This window comes from Hemiscyllium ocellatum, chromosome 8 (assembly GCF_020745735.1).
Source record: "Hemiscyllium ocellatum isolate sHemOce1 chromosome 8, sHemOce1.pat.X.cur, whole genome shotgun sequence".
Classification (NCBI taxonomy): domain Eukaryota; kingdom Metazoa; phylum Chordata; class Chondrichthyes; order Orectolobiformes; family Hemiscylliidae; genus Hemiscyllium; species Hemiscyllium ocellatum.
The window spans coordinates 110,704,269-110,723,037 of NC_083408.1; the positions used below are offsets into that span (position 1 = coordinate 110,704,269).

The 18,769-nt window shown below is 38.8% G+C and overlaps 1 protein-coding gene across 3 annotated transcripts in view; it reads right to left on the minus strand.

Moving 5' to 3' along the window:
* Positions 1-18,769, minus strand: part of ttc7b (tetratricopeptide repeat domain 7B) — a 351,966-nt gene that overhangs the window by 172,258 nt on the left and 160,939 nt on the right. For all 3 annotated transcript variants that reach the window (XM_060829465.1, XM_060829463.1, XM_060829466.1), the window contains exons 12-13: positions 3,628-3,745; positions 241-298 (exon numbers count right to left, since the gene is read on the minus strand). In XM_060829465.1, coding sequence (XP_060685448.1) covers positions 241-298; positions 3,628-3,745 — 176 coding nt within the window. The remainder of the gene's footprint in view (positions 1-240; positions 299-3,627; positions 3,746-18,769) is intronic.

The following is an 18,769-nucleotide window of genomic DNA, read 5'->3' on the forward strand; positions in this document are numbered from 1 at the left end:
TAAGTGACGACTATCAGACACCTACACAAATGTATGCTCCCATTAATCCTAAAAATAGGCTAAAAGTTGCTAGCACTTACTTCGTAGTCAGAAACTCTCCACTGGAGCGCTCAGAGAGGTGTTGTGTGCAATTAGCTTCCAGCAAAATATCTCATACATTTTAGTTGTCATGGTAACCGTAAGAATTATATATTCATTTTTCAAAGGTATTTATTTACTTTGCTTTTTTTAAACACACACCTCTGAAATGCTCGAAGTGCTTTTTTCTGGAGGTCCTCTTGCATTCCTCTCAATGTAGCTTTAAAAAAAAAATCAATGACTTGTTAATAAAATGAGCACAGACCAGGAATTGAAATATCAAATCAGAAAATGCAGCAAACACTCAGCAGATCTGGCAGCCTCATGTCTGATGAAAGTCACAGACCTGAAATGGTAACTGCTTTTCTCTTGATAGATCCCGCCTGTTCTGCTGAGCATTTCCTGTTTTACTTCAGATTTCCAGCACCCACAATATTTTGCTTCTATATTCTGTTAATCAAAGACTCAGCAGGTAAACATCTAGTGATAAAGCTGGGGTCTAAAATAGACCAGATGGACTGGAATATTACAGGTGAGAAAACATTTCCTACATTGTCACTGGCTGGGTTGGGAAGGTAAAGAAAGTCTTTGACGTGGTAGCAGCCTAGAATTGTTCCAACATCGCCAGGATTCCTGGACACTATTATGGGCAACATTGGAGGGACAAAAAAAGAAATTGGAGATGGGGGAGGGATGGAAGAAAGGCTGTTTAGCAGAGCCAATAATGATTCAATCAAGTAACGAAGAAATCGTTTATTTTTTGATTGACGTGGGCAAGGCCACGGGTCACAAACATATTGCGTAGGCTGGACTGTGGAGTGATTTTAGTGGGAGATCATGCAATCATATCCTCCTGTGATACGACTGGGACCACAAAATGTACTTGTACTTGCATCGTGTACAACATGATTTTTAATGAGTTTCCAGGGCATGGAGGCAAAGCATGGGAACTGCAATGTTCAAATCCACCAGATTCAGCGAGGCTTATGACTTTAAAACTGAGAATAGTCAAAATCTGTATGAGACTAGAGAGAGAATGGGAGCGCAAGATCAGTCCCTGTTGGGACAACCGCATGAGGCAACAAGGCAGTTGCTAATAATAAAGGACAGCTTGAAAAAGGAAGCCTGTGGAAGTTCAACACATCACATGAATGGAACATTATAAATATTGACAAAACACAGGCAGCCCTGCCTAGCTTGGAATATGACTGGGGTCCCATGCTCACCTTTGATAGTCAATTTCACAAGTGATTCCAGTTATATGGATAGACTAGAGAAGCTAGGACGAAGAGGAGCTTTAATACAAGCATGTAAATTTAAGGGTATAGAGTAAGTAAGGGGATATTGTTTCGAATGGCTAAAGCATTGTTAATCAAAGGTGATTGGCAGAAGAAACTGGTTCTTCAGGATTCACTGCTCAATAGAATTGTAAATAACAATTCATAGAACCAGGAAAACACAAATTAGCTCCTTGAGCCTGCTCCACAATTAAAGATGATGCTATATATTCACCTTTGCTTCAAATCCCTTAGTACCTCTGCTTCATAGAAATCTTTCAACCTCAGGTTTTAAACAAAATAATCAACTTCCGTTTGTGGAAGATAGCTTTGTATGCAGAGTGTTTCCTACTTTTATTCCCAAAAGACTTGGCTCTATTTTTAAAACCATGTCTTTCAGTTAGTTTCCCCAGTTATATAGCCTATGGTCTCATTAGTATTTGAAAATTTAAATCAAATCGTTCCATCATGGTTGAAATTGCAAAGACTACAACCTCAGTTTCTGTATTTAATGCATTGAATTTAACAGTGAGAGCCAGGTGTCATTCTGGTGAGTCCATATAGCATGCTATCCAAGACCAATGTATCCTTCCTGAGGTGTGGTGCCAAGAGTTGAACATGGCACTTTAGGTGTTTGTAAAGTAAGCATGACAAACGTTCCAACCCATTCTATTTACAGTTCTCTGGATATACTAACCAGCATTCTATTAGTCTTTTTCATGAGTTTTGTATTAGATCATGATATTTTACTGATCTATGTACACAGACCCTTAATTACTTTTTGACCTCTACACTTTCTAGCTTTCCATCATTTAGAACATATTTTGTTGTTCTATCCTTTATAGATCAAAAGTGGAAGATCTCACACTCAAAAATACTGAAATCCGTTTGTCATAGCCTTCTTGATTCACTTTATTTATATCTCTTTGGAATTTTATGCTTCCTTCTATAATGTTAAAATGCTGACAATCTTTATGTCATTTGCAAACTTATGAAGTACTCTGCCCGGTGATCTAAGCTGTGAATAATTATAGTTAATACTTAAGGTTCTAAAATGTAATCGTAGTTTTCAAAAAGGAATTGAATTGTTAAATTATGTAGATAAAGAATTTAGGACTTGGTGAAAGATCAGGGGTGTGGGACTGACTGAATTGTCCTGTGACAGAATTGGCATAGACTCAATGCCCTGAATAGCCTCCTGTCTGTGTCCTGCCAATTTGAGATAATTTGAGGATGCGACTGAGGTGTTGTATTAAAAACTGAAAGCTGTTTGTGCATGAACTAGGAAAGATCCAACTGATATCCTTTCTTCTGGCCTAAACCGATTTAAGACATCAACACAAACTGCTGGAGAAACTCAGCGAGTTCAGCAAGATCTACAGCCAGAGAAACAGTATTAATACTTCAGGTTCAATGACTCTTCTGTGGAGCTGAAGAGGACTGGAAAATGAAACATTTTTACTCTGCAGTGTTTCAGTGAAACCTAATGCATGCTAGAGGACACCATCTTACTTTTGATTTGATACTTTTAGCTTTTAGTGCTCAACATTGTATTCAAGAACTTCAGGGCATGAACACAATCCTCCATTTTTATTATCCGCCATCAGGTATCTTGATGGCATGGATTTGCTCTCAGCAAAGGTGACCTATTTTCAACTATTCACACCTATCAATAATATCAGTTTGCATCTATATCTACCTTTAATAACTTTAACATTCCACTTGTGCTTTGCTGTGGATGCCCTCGCCATCTGTTCTACTCATTTCTCTTCCTGCTCAACAGCATATAAACCATGATTTTCCAGCCTCTTTTAGTTTCAAGGACGACTCAGCCAGGTCGAAAGATTAACTCTGCTTCTCTTGCTACAGATACTGCCAGACCCGCTGAGTTACTACAGAACTTTGTTTTTATTTTAGATTTTCATCATTGGCAGTATTTTGCTTGTCAATGGTTTGAAACAATACGTTAAGCCTGGCATATTTCCTGAATTAAGAATTCAAGGTGAATGGCCAAGCCCCAATGGTCACTTTACAGGATACCACAGAGTCTAACAAAGCTGAGGTTAACTAGCACCAGATTTAGATGTCGAATGCTTAATAGGAAAAAGGCAGGAAAATAAGGAGCTATGCAGCTCTGGGACAAAAAGACAAGTTAGAGGAGCAAAAGTAATTATTCCTATTTTCTCCATGAGAATATAGGGAGGACTACATCGCACTGTATAAATCATAAGGCCATGCTGCCAAGTTTTGTGACTTTATATGATGCCCTTACCATCTGTGGCCTGGAGACTGTAGGTTAAGCCAAGTGCTAAGAAACCTTTGGCCCGAAACTCAGGTTCTTTTTCATTCATGTCTGTTACCATCTTAGCAAACTGCTCACCCTCTTCTAACTGGAAAAGAAAAACAAAAACAGAGATCATGTTAAAAAACAATGATTATGACAAAAAAAGGGCAAAGCAGCTGCTGGTTTCTGAATCCACATTCCCAGAAAACATAGAATGGTTAGATTTGGCCTGACATGCCTGTGCTAGTTCTTTGAGGGAGCAATTCTTCTTGTATCACTGATGTTTCCCCATGATGCTGGATATACCTTCTTTATGGATAATAATTCAAATACACTGATCAAGTATGCTTCCACCATATGTTGCATTCAGATCCCAAACAATTTTTGCTTTCATATCTTTATTGTGTCTTTTACCAAAAACCTTAAAGCATCCACTCTTGTCTTCGATCCTTCTACCAATGGAATAGTTTCTCCCCACCCTCTTCAGACTCATGATTTTGAATACCTCTGTCGGACCTCCTCTAAAACTTACCTGAAGAAAACAGTCTCAACTTCTTTCACTGAATTGGGTCAATTAGCTCAATTGATTGGACAGCTAATTTGCAATGCAGATAACACCAACAACGTTAGTACAATTCCCACACTGGGCTGAGATCACCATAAAGTACTCTCCTTCCCAATCTCTTCTAGCCTCTAAACAGAAAGCAGCCTATGGTCCGATGTGGTAACTTTAGCTTTATGTAACTGAAACACATTCTTTAAGGTCTTCATATTCTTCCTAAAGAATGATGCAAAGGTTGGAACTAAATGTGTCAGTTGAGGCCAAACTAGTGCTTTGTACAAATTTGACATGGGTTCCATTTTGTACTCTATGCCTATGCAAACAAGTTAAAAATCACACAATACCAGATTACAGTCCAACAGGTTCATTTGGAAGTACTAGCTTTTGGAGCACTGCTCCTTCATCAAAAGTCTAAGAGCTTTTTGTCTATTATCTGCTGTATCAACCCAACATATCAACTTTAATGATTTAAGCACAAGTACATTCAGGTCCCTTTGCTCTTGCATCTCTTTCAGAATTGCACCCTTTTGTTTTATAGTGTCTCAGTATTCTTTCTACTGAACTGAATTATTTCACACTTCTCTGCATTAAATGTCACCTGCCATTTAAACCCCCTTCCAGCAACCTATCTCCTTGTCAAGTTCACAATATTTCTACAACAGTCATCCTTCAACCAAGGTAAGACAAATATCAGTTCTTTCTCACATTGCTATTTACGGGATAGTTGTGTAAGTAGTAACTGCATGAAGTTCCTATTAACATTTATAAGGGAGTCTTGGAATATATTAATTAAAGAAAAACTTGTATTCACACCATGCCTCACTACTCTTCAGGATGCCCCAAAGCACTTTACAGCAAATTAAGTGCTTTTTAAGTACAGCCACTGTTTTAAATCAGGAAACACATCAGACTGCGAATACCCTTGCCAACTTTTATAGGTGCGTCATTGAGAGCCTTCTGTCTGGATGTATCACCACCTGGTATGGCAACTGTACCATTCAAGATTGGAGACGGTTACAGAGAGAGGTGAACTCAGCCCAGACATTCACAAAGGCCAACTTCCTATCTATAGAATCAGACCAGACCCGCTGTCAAGGAAAGTCAAGCATTCTCAAAGATCCATCCCACCCTGGCAATGCTTTTCGACGACCTCTACCATCGGGGAGAAGGTACAGAAGCCTGAATATATGCACCAGCCAGTTTCACAACAGTTTCTATCCTACTGTTGTTAGGATACTGAATGGACTCTCAAACTCTTAGCATTCGCCTGTACCTATGCTTTTGTTTTTGCTGCTGTTTACCTATGATTTACTTATCTATGCTACCTAACTCTGCGATGTGCCTGTATTGCTCGCAAGACAAAGCTTTTCACTGTGCCTCGGTACACATGACAATAAATTCAATTCAATTTCCATCTAGCCAAGACCCACAAACAACAATTAAAGATGGCATTGCATGCAAGGCTCTGGATTGGAACTTGAAACTCAATCTTCTGACTTAGAAAACACTAACTCAACTTATTTGCAGGAAGATTCTATAGAGCATTAGTATTTCTCATGATAATCTCTCAATATTCTAAGATTTGAAACACTTAGCTTTAGAATCACTGACAGCTGTTCAGCTCTAGATTAGTGTGGTGCTAGAAAAGCACAGCCGGTCAGGCAGCATCCAAGGAAAATCAAACGTTTCAGGCAAAAACCCTTCATCATTGCCCAGCTATTCAGCCCTTTGAGCCCTTAACACAATTCAATGAGATAATGGCTGATATGTATATTCTGCTTCTATTCACATGACTTGGCTCTAGATCACTTGATAACCTTGGCTAAAAAGAAACCATTAAAACTAAAACAAAATAAAAAACTGCAGATACTGAAAATCTGAAATTGAAAAACAGAAATTGTCAGAAGCTCAGCAGGTCTGACGGCATCTGTGGAGAAAGAAACAATTAATGTTTAGAGTCCAATGACCCTTCTTTAGAACACTGAAGGATCAGTGGACTCGAAATGCTAACTCTGTTTCTCTCCAAGGTCGTGCTAGACTGGCCAAGTTTCTCCAGCAATTTCTGGCTTTGTTTAAGAAACTGTTCATCTCAGATTTAAATTCATTGAGATCACATGCTAAGAGTTTGAGAGTCCATTCAGTATGCTAACAACAGTAGGATAGAAACTGTTGTGAAACTGGCTGGTGCATGTGTTCAGGCTTCTGTACCTTCTCCCCGATGGTAGAGATGTGATCTCAATGAATTGAATTCTGAATTTATGGGAGAGTTCCATATATCTATAATGCTTTGAAGGAACAAGTGTTTTTTTTTTAATTCCCCCCTTGGATGTGGGTGCATTCCCTGCCCCTAGCTGCCCTTGAGAAGGTAGTAATCTGTCTTCTTGAACCAAGGCAGTCCATGTGCTGTAGGGAGACCCACAATGCCAGGGAAGTTTTATGTCTTGATTCAGTGTCATTGGATTGTTCCAAATCAGGATGCTGAATAGCTTGGAAAGAAAATTGCAGTGATAGTGTTCTCATGTATCTGCTGCCCTTGTCCTTCTAGATGGAAGCTGTTGTTGGCTTGGAAATGCTGGTGAAGGACTTTTGGTGAAGTTTTGCAGTGCCTCTTGCAGATGGTACATACCACTAATAGTAAGCATCAGAGGTGGAGTGGATATTCTGGATGTGGCCCCAAATCAGGTGGCTACTTTGTCCTGGATGGTATCAAGCTTCTTGAATGCTGATAGAGCTGCATCTATCCAGGAAAGGAGAAAGCATCCCACTATGCTCTTGACTTGTCCCTTGTAGATGGTGGACAGATTTTGGAACCAAGGGATGAGTTGCTTACTACAGGACTCCTAGCCTTTAACCTCCTTTTGTAGTCACTGTATTTATATGGTTGGTCCAGTTTCTGGTCAACAGTAAATCTTAGGAAGTTGATAGTGGGGGGATCCAGTCATTGAAATATCATTGAATGTCAATGTGTATGGTCAGAATTTCTCTTCTTGGAAATGATCATTGCCTGGCATTTGTATGGCGTGAATGTTATTTGCCACGTTTCAACCCAAACCTGGATTTTGTTCAGGTCTTGCTTCATTTGAACAGAGACTGTTTCAGTATTTGAGGAGTTGTGAATGGTGCTGAACATTTTCTAACCTCTCCTGAATGGCCTGTCTTTGATTTTGATTTTCTGTCATCATTCAGTGTAAAGGTTTATGAACAAGATGAATAATTTTTCACTTAAATGTACAGAAAGTCCTCTGCTAGTTTTACCAGTTCATTCATCAATGTTGCTTTGCAAATTTATGGCTCCATTACACTACATACAATGTCACCAATCTTTGTGCCAACGGCAAACCTATTAGATGAGAGAATCAAAGATTTATAAGGATATATTGGAATGTGGTATTCAAAACACAATAAATTAGGCACAACTTTCTTGTGGGGGTCGAATGGTCTATTTCAGTTTCCAATTTGTGTTCATGTTATCTAACTCATTGATATCAGACCCACTTGTGGCACAGTGGTAATGTCCCTACCGGTAGACCAGGAGGCCTGGGTTCAAGTCCCACCTGTTCCAGGATTGTGGAATAACATCTCTGAACAGAATGATTAGAAAAATAGGTTAAATTTAAAAATCTAAATCATTGATAAATATAATTGATAGTTGAGGTCCCAGCACAAATCCTGGTGTGATATCATTATCCAATGTCTCTATGGTCTTCTCCCAATGGTCAATGGTAGAAGACTTATTTCCTCAAAAGTTAAATTAGATTTATTAGACATAACTTCCCTATTGTAAACTGCACACAAAACATATGAATTTGGCAGAACCCTAGGCTAATGTTCTGGAGAAACCAGCAGATAGTGAAATTCAAATTCAGTAAATCCTGGAATTAACAGCTACGCTAATAGCAACTAATTTTGATTGCTGCATTAATGCACCTGACTGATCTTTGTTCTTGAGGGGAAGAAATTTATCACCCTTACCCAGTCTGGCCCATAATGACTCCAGATCAACAATGTCTTTGACTCTTAATTGCCTTCTAAGCAATTAAGGATGGGTAAAAATGCTGGCCTAGCCAGTAATGTCTACATTCTGGCATACCATTCGCCTTTCTGATTGCCTACTGCACCTGCATGTTAGCCTTCTTCAGTGACTTACTGATGCAGACACCCAATCTCTTTATACATTGACAGCCTCGAACATTTTACCATTTATGGAATAATCTTGTTACGACTCCAGTGGGAAGAGTGAGCTGGAAATCAAGTCCCATTATTCCACAAGCCACACCAAAAGTGTAGATGCCTTATTCAATTATTACAAATTAGTCAATTTGTTTCACCTTACTACTCCTCACCATCCAGGACAAAGCAGCCATTTGACTGGGGCCACACCCACAATCATCCACTCCCCCACTACGGATGCTTACTATTAGTGGTATGTACCATCTACAACAAAAAGAGACTTCCACCAGGCTTTTCAATAAACTAAAAAAAACACATTTATGAGAGGTAAAAGTATTCTTCAGTAAAGTAGAAAACTGGTTATTAACAAAAGTATTATGCAAACTAAATTATATCCCTCAATCCCAAACACGCACCTCTTTGTGCACAGACAGGAAAACAGACGTACATGACCACAGTGTTATGATCATGGGTTGGCTAAAAAAAACTCAGCAAAAAAGAAATAAAAGCAACAGCTCTTAGATAAAGGGGCAAATTCAGTTGACAAAGTTGGGTTGACTACTCACAGTTCCTTTGAATTCCTGTTCATGAGATCTGATTGCTGACAGTCAAAGATTATTGGAAAATCTTTAGAACAGATTTCAGATTCAGCTGAGAAACAATTCAGAATTCTTTTTTCTGAAAGTTTATTAGTTCTTTTCAAACTACTTCACTGAGAGAGATTGGGATGGTACTTCTTTTGGGTCCAAGCTTTGACTCTTACTGAGAGACAGTACTTCTTGACCTTGAAAACTTCTCCAGCATATGTTCACAACCTTGAGGCATGGTCTGGGAAAAAAACTTAGTAATTCTGCTAAGAGGCTGTTGCTAGGTGATGGCAGTAAAGATCCATTGGGGTTTTCCTGGTCTGTCTGCTGAAAAACGTTGCTGGACATTGCTTTTCAAAATTACTTGTTTAAAATTTCCTTTAACATTTTGACTTCTCAGTTCCAATAAATCACATGACAAATAGGCTTATATTCCAATGTATATAGGTATAAGCGCTCCCAACACTCAGTACATCTGTTCTTTCCAGCAAAGAAGTTAAACCTCACAATTTTCACATAATTTTCTATTTGCCATGTTCTTGTCGACTGCTAAAATCTCTTGAAGCGGATTTATATCTTCCTCACATTCCCATTTATTTGCATGAATTCTGCAAACTTTGAAATAATATATTTCATCCTCTCATTCAAATCATTGATAGATGCTATGCATGTCCAGAGTCCAAGAATAATACTTGAAGTACTCCAATTTGCCAATATGAGAGAAATCTATTTGTTTTTATTCTGTCATCTGCCTATTAGCCAATCCTTAATCCACATTAGTACATTACCTCTTATCCCATGCATTAAATTTTGTTAACCAACCTTTTGTGGGGGGACTTTAATAATTCCCCACCTAAAATCCATATATACAAAGTCCACTCACTCCCCTTTATCAATTCTAACAGTACCAACAGGTTTTCCAAACACATTCTACCATTCAAATCCACACTGACCATTCCCAATCTGAATGAATATCTAAGTGTAAATTCATCATAACCTTTGTAATAGATTCTACTGCCTTCCCTCCTACTGATGCAACACAAATAGGTTTCTATTTCCCTGCCTTTAAAGTAATGCAATGACATTTGTTTCCCTTGAACTTACAAATATTTGAAGATGATCATCACTGTATCTATCAACACCATTGCTATTTCTTTCAACACCCTGGGATGGAGAACAATGTTCCCTTTAAGCTGTGCAGTTGTGTTGGAGCACCATGCCGAAATCGGCATTGATTCTGGAAGTCACTGCCATGCATGGGCATTGGAGGCTCATGCAGCTACTAAGAACATTAGAGTGCACATTCATCCTACATGCATATCAACATTCAGTCGTATTAAACTCTCCAACACGTTCTTCGTACTAATAGCAATTTTCCCTCAATTCTTCATTCTACATGATCACTAAATACTAATTTTGGGTGTTTTTTTTTCAGTCAACATTGATGCAAAGTAGTCACTTAGCTTTTCTGTCATTTCTTTATTCCCTATTAAAATGTTTTTCTGCATTGGACCCAGATTTGTTTTAGTCATTTTTATGGGCATGTTGAAGCTTTTACAGTCCACTTTTAAGTGCTTTGCTATTGACAGTCATATCTCATTTCTCACTTGCTTTATCAGTTTCATCATCTTTTGGTGCATCAAAAAATCCTTCCATTCCTCAGCTGTATTACTATTTCTGACAATTTTATGAGCATATTTAAAATCTTGTACAATCCTTAACTTATTTTGCTAGCTATGGTTGACTGACTTATTTTGATTTTTGAGTCTTGGGGACTGTATAATTGTCGTAAGCTATGTACTAATTCCTTAATGATCATCTATAGCATATGTATTGTTATACCTTTTAATAAGGCACCCTAATCCTTCTCATCCAATGTTCCCTTCACCACTTCATAATTTTCTTTTATTCAAGTTTAATAGCCTGGCTTTAGATTAAACTATCTCACTATCAAACATTACAACTTTTTTTGTTCAAAAAAAGGTTAAGATTATTAATTACCACTTTCCATTTTACAACACCAGAAAACCATTCCTCTCACACTCCAGAAACTCATTCTCCATAACATCAGTGCTCACTTAGTCTACCCAGTCAATATGTAGTTTAAATCACCCATGATTACTGCATCATCCATGCTAAATGCCTGCTCTAATCTAATTAATGCCATGGCCCCATACACCATTATATTTCTGCCTTCAAATCATGTTACACATACTGCGTTCAGTCAGGTATAGTGCCATTAGCTTTGTCTCTTCAATATTATTCCACATTCTAAGACTCGTTGATGCCCCCCTTTGTTTTGCATGCCTTCTAATTTCACAAGCCAATTTTTTTCTTCATTTTATCAGCTTACTTCCTTCCATTCTGAGCTAACCTTCAGGTCCCTGTCCCTTTAGTTTAATCCTCACAAATTCCAGACTTAATAAATAGAATTAAATTTTACCAGCAGACACAGAGGATTATGAACCCATGTCCCCAGAGCACTAGCCTCTGGAATCACTCATCCAGTAACATGCCACTTCATTAACATCCTACCCATGCTATTATGTCACCTTCCACCCCATAAGCTTTTATTTTCTATGATAACTTTTGATATGACACTTGATTAAATACTTTCTGGACATCTAAGCATAATACATTGATTGGTTTCCCTTTATCTTTAGCAAATGTTACTTCCCCAAAGAACTCTAATAAATTGGTTAACATGTCTTCCCTTTTGCAAAGCCTTGGTGACTCTGCCTGATATACCTTGCATTTTCAAAGTGTTCTTCTGTAAAACCTTCCCTGTAACAGATGTTAGCTTAATGTAGGGCCTGCAGCATTAGGCCTATGTCTACCCCCCCCTTTCTGAATAAAAGAGTTATACTCACTACTTTCCAATCTAGTGGAATCTTCTCCAAATAAAGAGAATTTAGAAAATGAAAACCAATGCATCAACTATCTCACTAACCATTTCTTTTAAGACCCTTTGGATAAAATCCATTGAGACCCAGCGACCTGTCAGGCCTCAGCTCCAGCAATTTACTCAGCGTCACTTCCTCGGTGATTGTAATTTTCTCGAGTTTCTCCTTTCCTGCAACTTTCAGATTCACAGCTATTTCTCAGATGTTACTGTATTCTCTATAGGGAAGACAGATGCAAATTCTTTGTTTATTTGATCTATGTCCTTATTTGTAATCATTAAGTTCCCAGATTCACTTTCTGTAGAACCAACATTGACTTCCTTAACTAATTTCTTTTTTAAAAAGTCTATGGAAAATTTTACTACCTGCTTTCATATTTCTGAATAATTTACCTTATACTCTGTTTCCTGCCTTAATAATTTTTTGCTGTCTTTTATATAGTTTCCAATCTGCTGACTTGTTACCAACCCTTGCATAATTACATGCTTTTATTAGTTTACCCCCCCCCCCTCCCCCTTGGAATTCTTCTTCCTCATGGAATATAATTATTCCATTAATGATACCTTAAATGTCTGGCTGGATTGCTATTGAAGCTAAGTTGTTAAACCCTATTAAACCTAAATCTATTTTGCTAGATCATTTTAGCATGGAATTTTCATGTCTTCATAAACTGATTTTATTTTACTTCAAAATACTCGTTTTGGATCCATTCTACTCTCCCTCCAACTGACTGCACAATTAGACAGTAACTGCTACCTTCACCATGATGGCAATTTACTATTGATTTTTTCTGATGAGCTGAAATTACTGAGAATGCTCAGTTACTGTTCTTTGTTATAAGTTTTAATAAGTTATCAAGAACGTACGTCCGACGAACAGATCTGTACTTTCCTCATTTCTTTCTCTCATTTGTTTCAAATTATGGCCTATGTCTCAAAGGAAATTCTACAGTTAAGGCAGATTTGGAAGATCATGGCTACATCCCTTGGAATTTTTCATCTACTTCCTTTAAAACCTGGGTGAGAAACATCAAATCCAGGGATTTATAAGTCTTTCATGTCATTGATTTTCTTTTTAATACTGTTCTCTCGCTTTCATTCACAGTATTAAGTTAGAATCCTTGCTAATTTGTCTAGAATTTCAAGTATATTTCCCTCTTCCTCCATTGTGAAGACCGATATCAAATAATTAAACAACATGTCTACCATTACCTCTTCTTTTTATTTACATGATTGCTCATTGCTGTTTTGAAGGCCTTCTTTAGCCATGATTATATTTTCCTTCAAATTTTATTGTAAAAAATGTTCACGTATTAATATTGATATTTTTTGTATATTTAGTTTTACAAACATCATTGCCGTATGTAGTAGATCCAAAACAGTTTAGTAAATTTCATACCTATAAAATTCAAATACGGAGTAACCTCCATTATCCGAATATCAGAATATCTGGACAACATTGCAAAGTCCCAATGCTTGGCTGAACTGTATTATCAGGCATTCGATTATCCATAAAGTTAATTATCCAACAAAATACTCCGTATTCCTTGCTAGTTACATATTGGCTTCTCAGTAACATACTAGAGTGCTCAATGATACCATAGCAAGGCCTTCAGTATGCCAGTTTTATGATTATGATCAATGGAATTCCCTGCCCAGTGACGTAGTTGACACTACTGCAGAAAATGTTTTTAAAGCTAAGGTAGATATAGTTTTGAACAATGAACGAATTACGGGTTACGGTGAGAGGGTGGGTAAGCGGAACTGAGTCTACGAAAAGATCATTCATGATTTTATTGAATGGCAGAGCAGGCTCGAGGAACCAGATGGCCTACTCCTGCTCCTAGTTCTTATATTCTTCTATCAATTGATGGTGATTTACCAGTGATCCTTTCTGATTAGCTAAGTTACTGCAAACACTTGGTTACTGGTCTTTATTATAAATTTTAATAACTTCTCAAGAACATATGTCAAACAAATATTTGTTATGTTCTTATATCAATTCTACTTGCGTATGAATTTAGGCAGCATTGTTCCGAACCCTTTGTTGAGGATATAACACAACTTTGGAAAAGTTAAAAGTGCACAGACAATTCCTGCTGAGCTCAAATGTACCCTGATGCTTTCAATGTCACACAGGTAAACATTTAAACTTTTATTTAACATTTATTTTTGTACTGTTTAATTACAGGTTTGAACATTTGTTGCTAATTCTTCCCTTGATTTGTTCATTTATTATGCCTCTCCAAATAACCTAAAAATGTTATGCTGACAGTGAACTTTTGTGATGGTTGATTGTGTTAGCCAACTTGTTTGTAGCAAGTCACTAATAGTATGAATAGTTGGTTATGTTAGTGAAGGTGACCACGTTGTCAGGAGAACTCCCAACTCTCCACTTATGATCATAATCTTGAACAGACAGAAAAAATCTATCTAATATTTCATCTGAAGAACAGCACCTCACGATAGCGCAGCACTCCATGCACTGGGATACCTGTTCAAGATTCCAGAAGAGAACTTGAACCTTCGACCTTCTGACTCAGATTAAGAGTGATGTCAACTCAGTCAGTCAAGTAAGAGAGTAAGCCAAACATTAATGAGGGAGGGGAAGCTGCTGCTTGTAACTGAAAAGTTGAAATTATCACTTGAAACATTAGAGCTGTTCCCTTAGTCCCAAGAGGTAATTACATTGTTGCTGTAAATGACACGAGACAGAAGTAATTTATTATCATAAATTAAAGGATGCATAACCAATTATAACATCAGTCAGGTGCTTTATTCAGCAGCTCATGAATATTTCAGTGCATTAACTTTCACCTATACCCTTCTCAACAGCCTTAACTTAGAAGAGAAACTAATTAAGTAAAGATTAATTTTACTATTACAGATACAATGAGCAATGTATTAATGCAGTAAATACCAACCGCTGGTCCACTTTGTTAATTTTGTCCATCTTAGATATAAATTGTTAGGACCTACAACAATCCATCATTCAGAGTCATAATAACACACCATTCGGAACGAAGATATTTGAATCTTTCATGGGATGTGTGTGTCGCTGGTAAGGCATGTCTTTCTTGACCATTTTGAATTGCTCTTGAACTAAGAAGCCTATTATGCTAATTGACAGAATAGATCAGAGTGAACCACACTGCATGTCAACCACATGGGAGCCAGACCAGGTTAAGGACAATAGATTTCCAAAGTGCCTGGAGGAAACCCACTGGGAGAATGTGCAGACTAGACACAGACAGCTGCCTGAGGGTGGAATCAAACCTGGGTCCCTGGTGTTGTTAGGCAGCAGTACTAACCACTGAGCCACCGTGCCTCCCCTAAGCTGGAGTTAAGTAATAAAATGGATGAAATTACATTATTTGGTATGATCAACATACCACCAACTAGTGGGGAGGATATGCAGAAATAAAGTGGAAGGCAATTACAAAGACGTGAAAAAATCATTGACTATTAAAAATGGCAGACTTTAATGACCCAAACATAGTCTGGGATAGTAGTGGTGTAAGGAGCAGTAAAGATACTGGCAATAATCTAATAACAATTGATAATAATAGTCAATTTTCCTTGGATTCAGGGTGGTGCAAAATGACTGGAGGATTACAAACATTATGCCCTTGTTTGAACACATTTGTAAAGATCGGCCTCACAATTACAGATCAGTCAGCTTAACTTTTAGTGGTGAGGGAACTTCTAGAAACAATTATTCAGGAAGGTTTAATAACATAACTAAAGATAGATAGTGTCGTGGGAATGTCATTAGACTAATAATCCAGAATCCCAGGCTAATGTTCCAGTGACATGAGTGTGAATCCCGCCATGACATGTTACGAAAGCTAAATTTGGTAACATTCTGGAGCAAGAAACAACCATGTATCCATATCAATGTTTGTGAATGCCCATTTGGTTCACTAATACCCATTTAGGAAGGAAATCTGCCATCCTGACCTGGTCTGGCTTACATGTGACTTCAGATCCGCAGCAATGTGACTGACTCTTAACTGCCTGCTGGTAGGTTAAGGATGGGCAATAAATACTCACAAAGACAGCATTGCACAAACCCCACAAATGAATTTTTTAAAAAGTCACACGGAAAAATATTGGTTATTTTGGAAGAGTCAGCATAGGTTTATTAGATGAAAATTGCATCCAACTAACTTGGAATATTTTAAAAGATAACACAGAGAGTTAATGAGGTCAAGGCTGCTGACATAATATATCTGGACTTCTAAAAGGCATTTGTTACAGTCAAAATAATAGGTGTGTAAGGAAAGTCACAGGCCATAGAATAAAAGGAACTTGAAAACAAAATGGACGGAGGTAGATGAAAAAGAGTAATGGTTAATGAGTAACTTTCAGGCTTCAAGTTTTCAAAATCATGAGGAGTTTGGATAGGAAGAAACTTTTCAGGTGTAAAAGGATTGAGAATCGGAGGGTACACTGGGGGAGAAACTGGTCTGCGCTCGGCCCATTTTATGCATGGAAAATGGATGCAACACATACCAATTTATTGTAGGCCTTTGTATGCCTCTGGGGACAGTTCAGGGTAGCAAGGTGGGGGTATGTTACAGACCAGAGAAGACAGGATAGTGGCTACAGCATCCTATCCTCTAATTTAAAAGTAAAAGTTCTTTTAAAAACTGGGAAAGTGGTGCATGGATGATTTACATTCTCTGCAAGACTAACTACATTACAGGCTGGATCAAGACCACAGTCAAGATTCACTCACAAAACATCAAACTCATATCAAAAATGGAACACGCCCCCCCATTAACACAATCTCACAATAGGCAATGCATTTATAGAACATAGAAAAATACAGCGCAGTACAGGCCCTTCAGCCCTCGATGTTGCGCCGACCAAAGCCTACCTAACCTACACTAGCCCAATAACCTCCATATGCTTATCCAATGCCAGCTTAAATGACCATAAAGAGGGAGAGTCCACCACTGCTACTGGCAGGGCATTCCATGAACTCACAACCCGCTGAGTAAAGAATCTACCCCTAACATCTGTCCTATACCTACCACCCCTTAATTTAAAGCTGTGTCCCCTAGTAACAGCTGACTCCATTAGCGGAAAAAGGTTCTCACTGTCAACCCTATCTAAACCCCTAATCATCTTGTACACCTCTATCAAATCTCCCCCAAACCTTCTTTTCTCCAATGAGAACAGCCCCAAGTGCCTCAGCCTTTCCTCATACGATCTTCCTACCATACCAGGCAACATCCTGGTAAACCTTCTCTGCACTCATTCCAATGTCTCCACGTCCTTCCTATAGTATGGCGACCAAAACTGCACACAATACTCCAGATGAGGCCGCACCAGAGTCTTATACAACTGCAACACGACCTCAGGACTCCGGAACTCAATTCCTCTACCAATAAAGCCCAGTACACCATATGCCGCCTTCACAGCACTATTTATCTGGGTGGCAACTTTCAGAGATCTGTGTACATGGACACCAAGATCCCTCTGCTCATCCACACTACCAAGTAGCCTACCATTAGCCCAGTAATCCATCTTCTTGTTACTCCTACCAAAGTGAATGACTTCACACTTAGCTACATTGAACTCCATTTGCCACCTTTCTGCCCAGCTCTGCAACTTATCTATATCCCGATTTATCCACATATCAGTATGAAACAATTAGAAAATTTGAGCCTGTTATTTCATCGACCTGGTTTGGTTTGTGACATCAGAAACAAAATCAGGAATTGCTGGAGAAACTCAGCAACTCCGGCAACATCTATGGAAAGAAAGTAGTCTTAATGTTTCGGGTTCAGTGATCCTTCTTCAGAATGGCTCTGGATGGCTCAGTGGTAAGTACTCCTGCCTCACAGTGCCAGGGACCCAGATTCAATTCCAGCCTTGGACAGCTGTCTGTGTGGAGTTTGCACATTCTCCCCGTGTCTGCGTGGGTTTCCTCCAGGTGCTCTGGTTTCCTCTCATAATCCAAAGATGTGCAGGTTAGGTGAATTGGCCATTGGAAATTGCCCACAGTGTTCAGGGACATGTAAGGTTAGGTGCCTTCGTCAGGGGTATATGCTTCGGGGAGTGGGTCTGGGTGAGTTGTTCTTCGGAGGGTCGGTGTGGACTTGTTGGTCCAAATGGCCTGTTTCACACAGTAGGGATTCTATGAGTGTAATGAAGTGTATGAAGGGTTCCAAGTGATTGATTATGATAGGGGACTCTCGATCAGGGGCACAGACAGATGTTTCTGTGGTCGGCAGTGAAAAATCAGAATGGTGTGTTGCTTCCCTGGTTTCAGGATCAAGGATGTCTTGGAGAGGGCGCAGAACGTTCTCAAAAGGGGAGAGGGACCAGCAGGTGGTTTCTGTACACATTAGAACTAGGAAGGGAAGGGAATGAGATTCTGAAGGAAGAATATGGAAAGTTAGGCAGGAATTTAAAAAGGTGGTCCTCGAGGACAGTAATATCTGGATTACTCCCAGTGCTATGAGGTCGTGAGGGTAGGAATAGAATGATAGAGCAGATGAATGCCTGAGGAGTTGGTGCAGGGGAGAAGGGTTCACATTCTTGGATCATTGGAATCTCTTCTGGGATAGAAGTGTCCTGTACAATAAGGGCGGATTGCACCTGAATTTGAAGGGGACATATAGATTATCTAGAGGTACTCAGGAGGTTTTACATGAGTAAGGTTGGGGGGGGAGGGGGGGGGGGTGGAGGAGAGACCCAGCTAAATAGTGTGGACAGAGATCAATCTGAGACTGGTACAGTTGGGAAAAGGAGTGTGTCAAACAGTCTGGACTGACAGGAACAAAGTAGAGAACAAGGTAGGACTGATAAACTGCAGTTATTTCAATACAAGAGACTTAACAGGGAAGGTAGATGAACTCAGGGCATGGTTAAGAACATGGGACTGACATATCATAG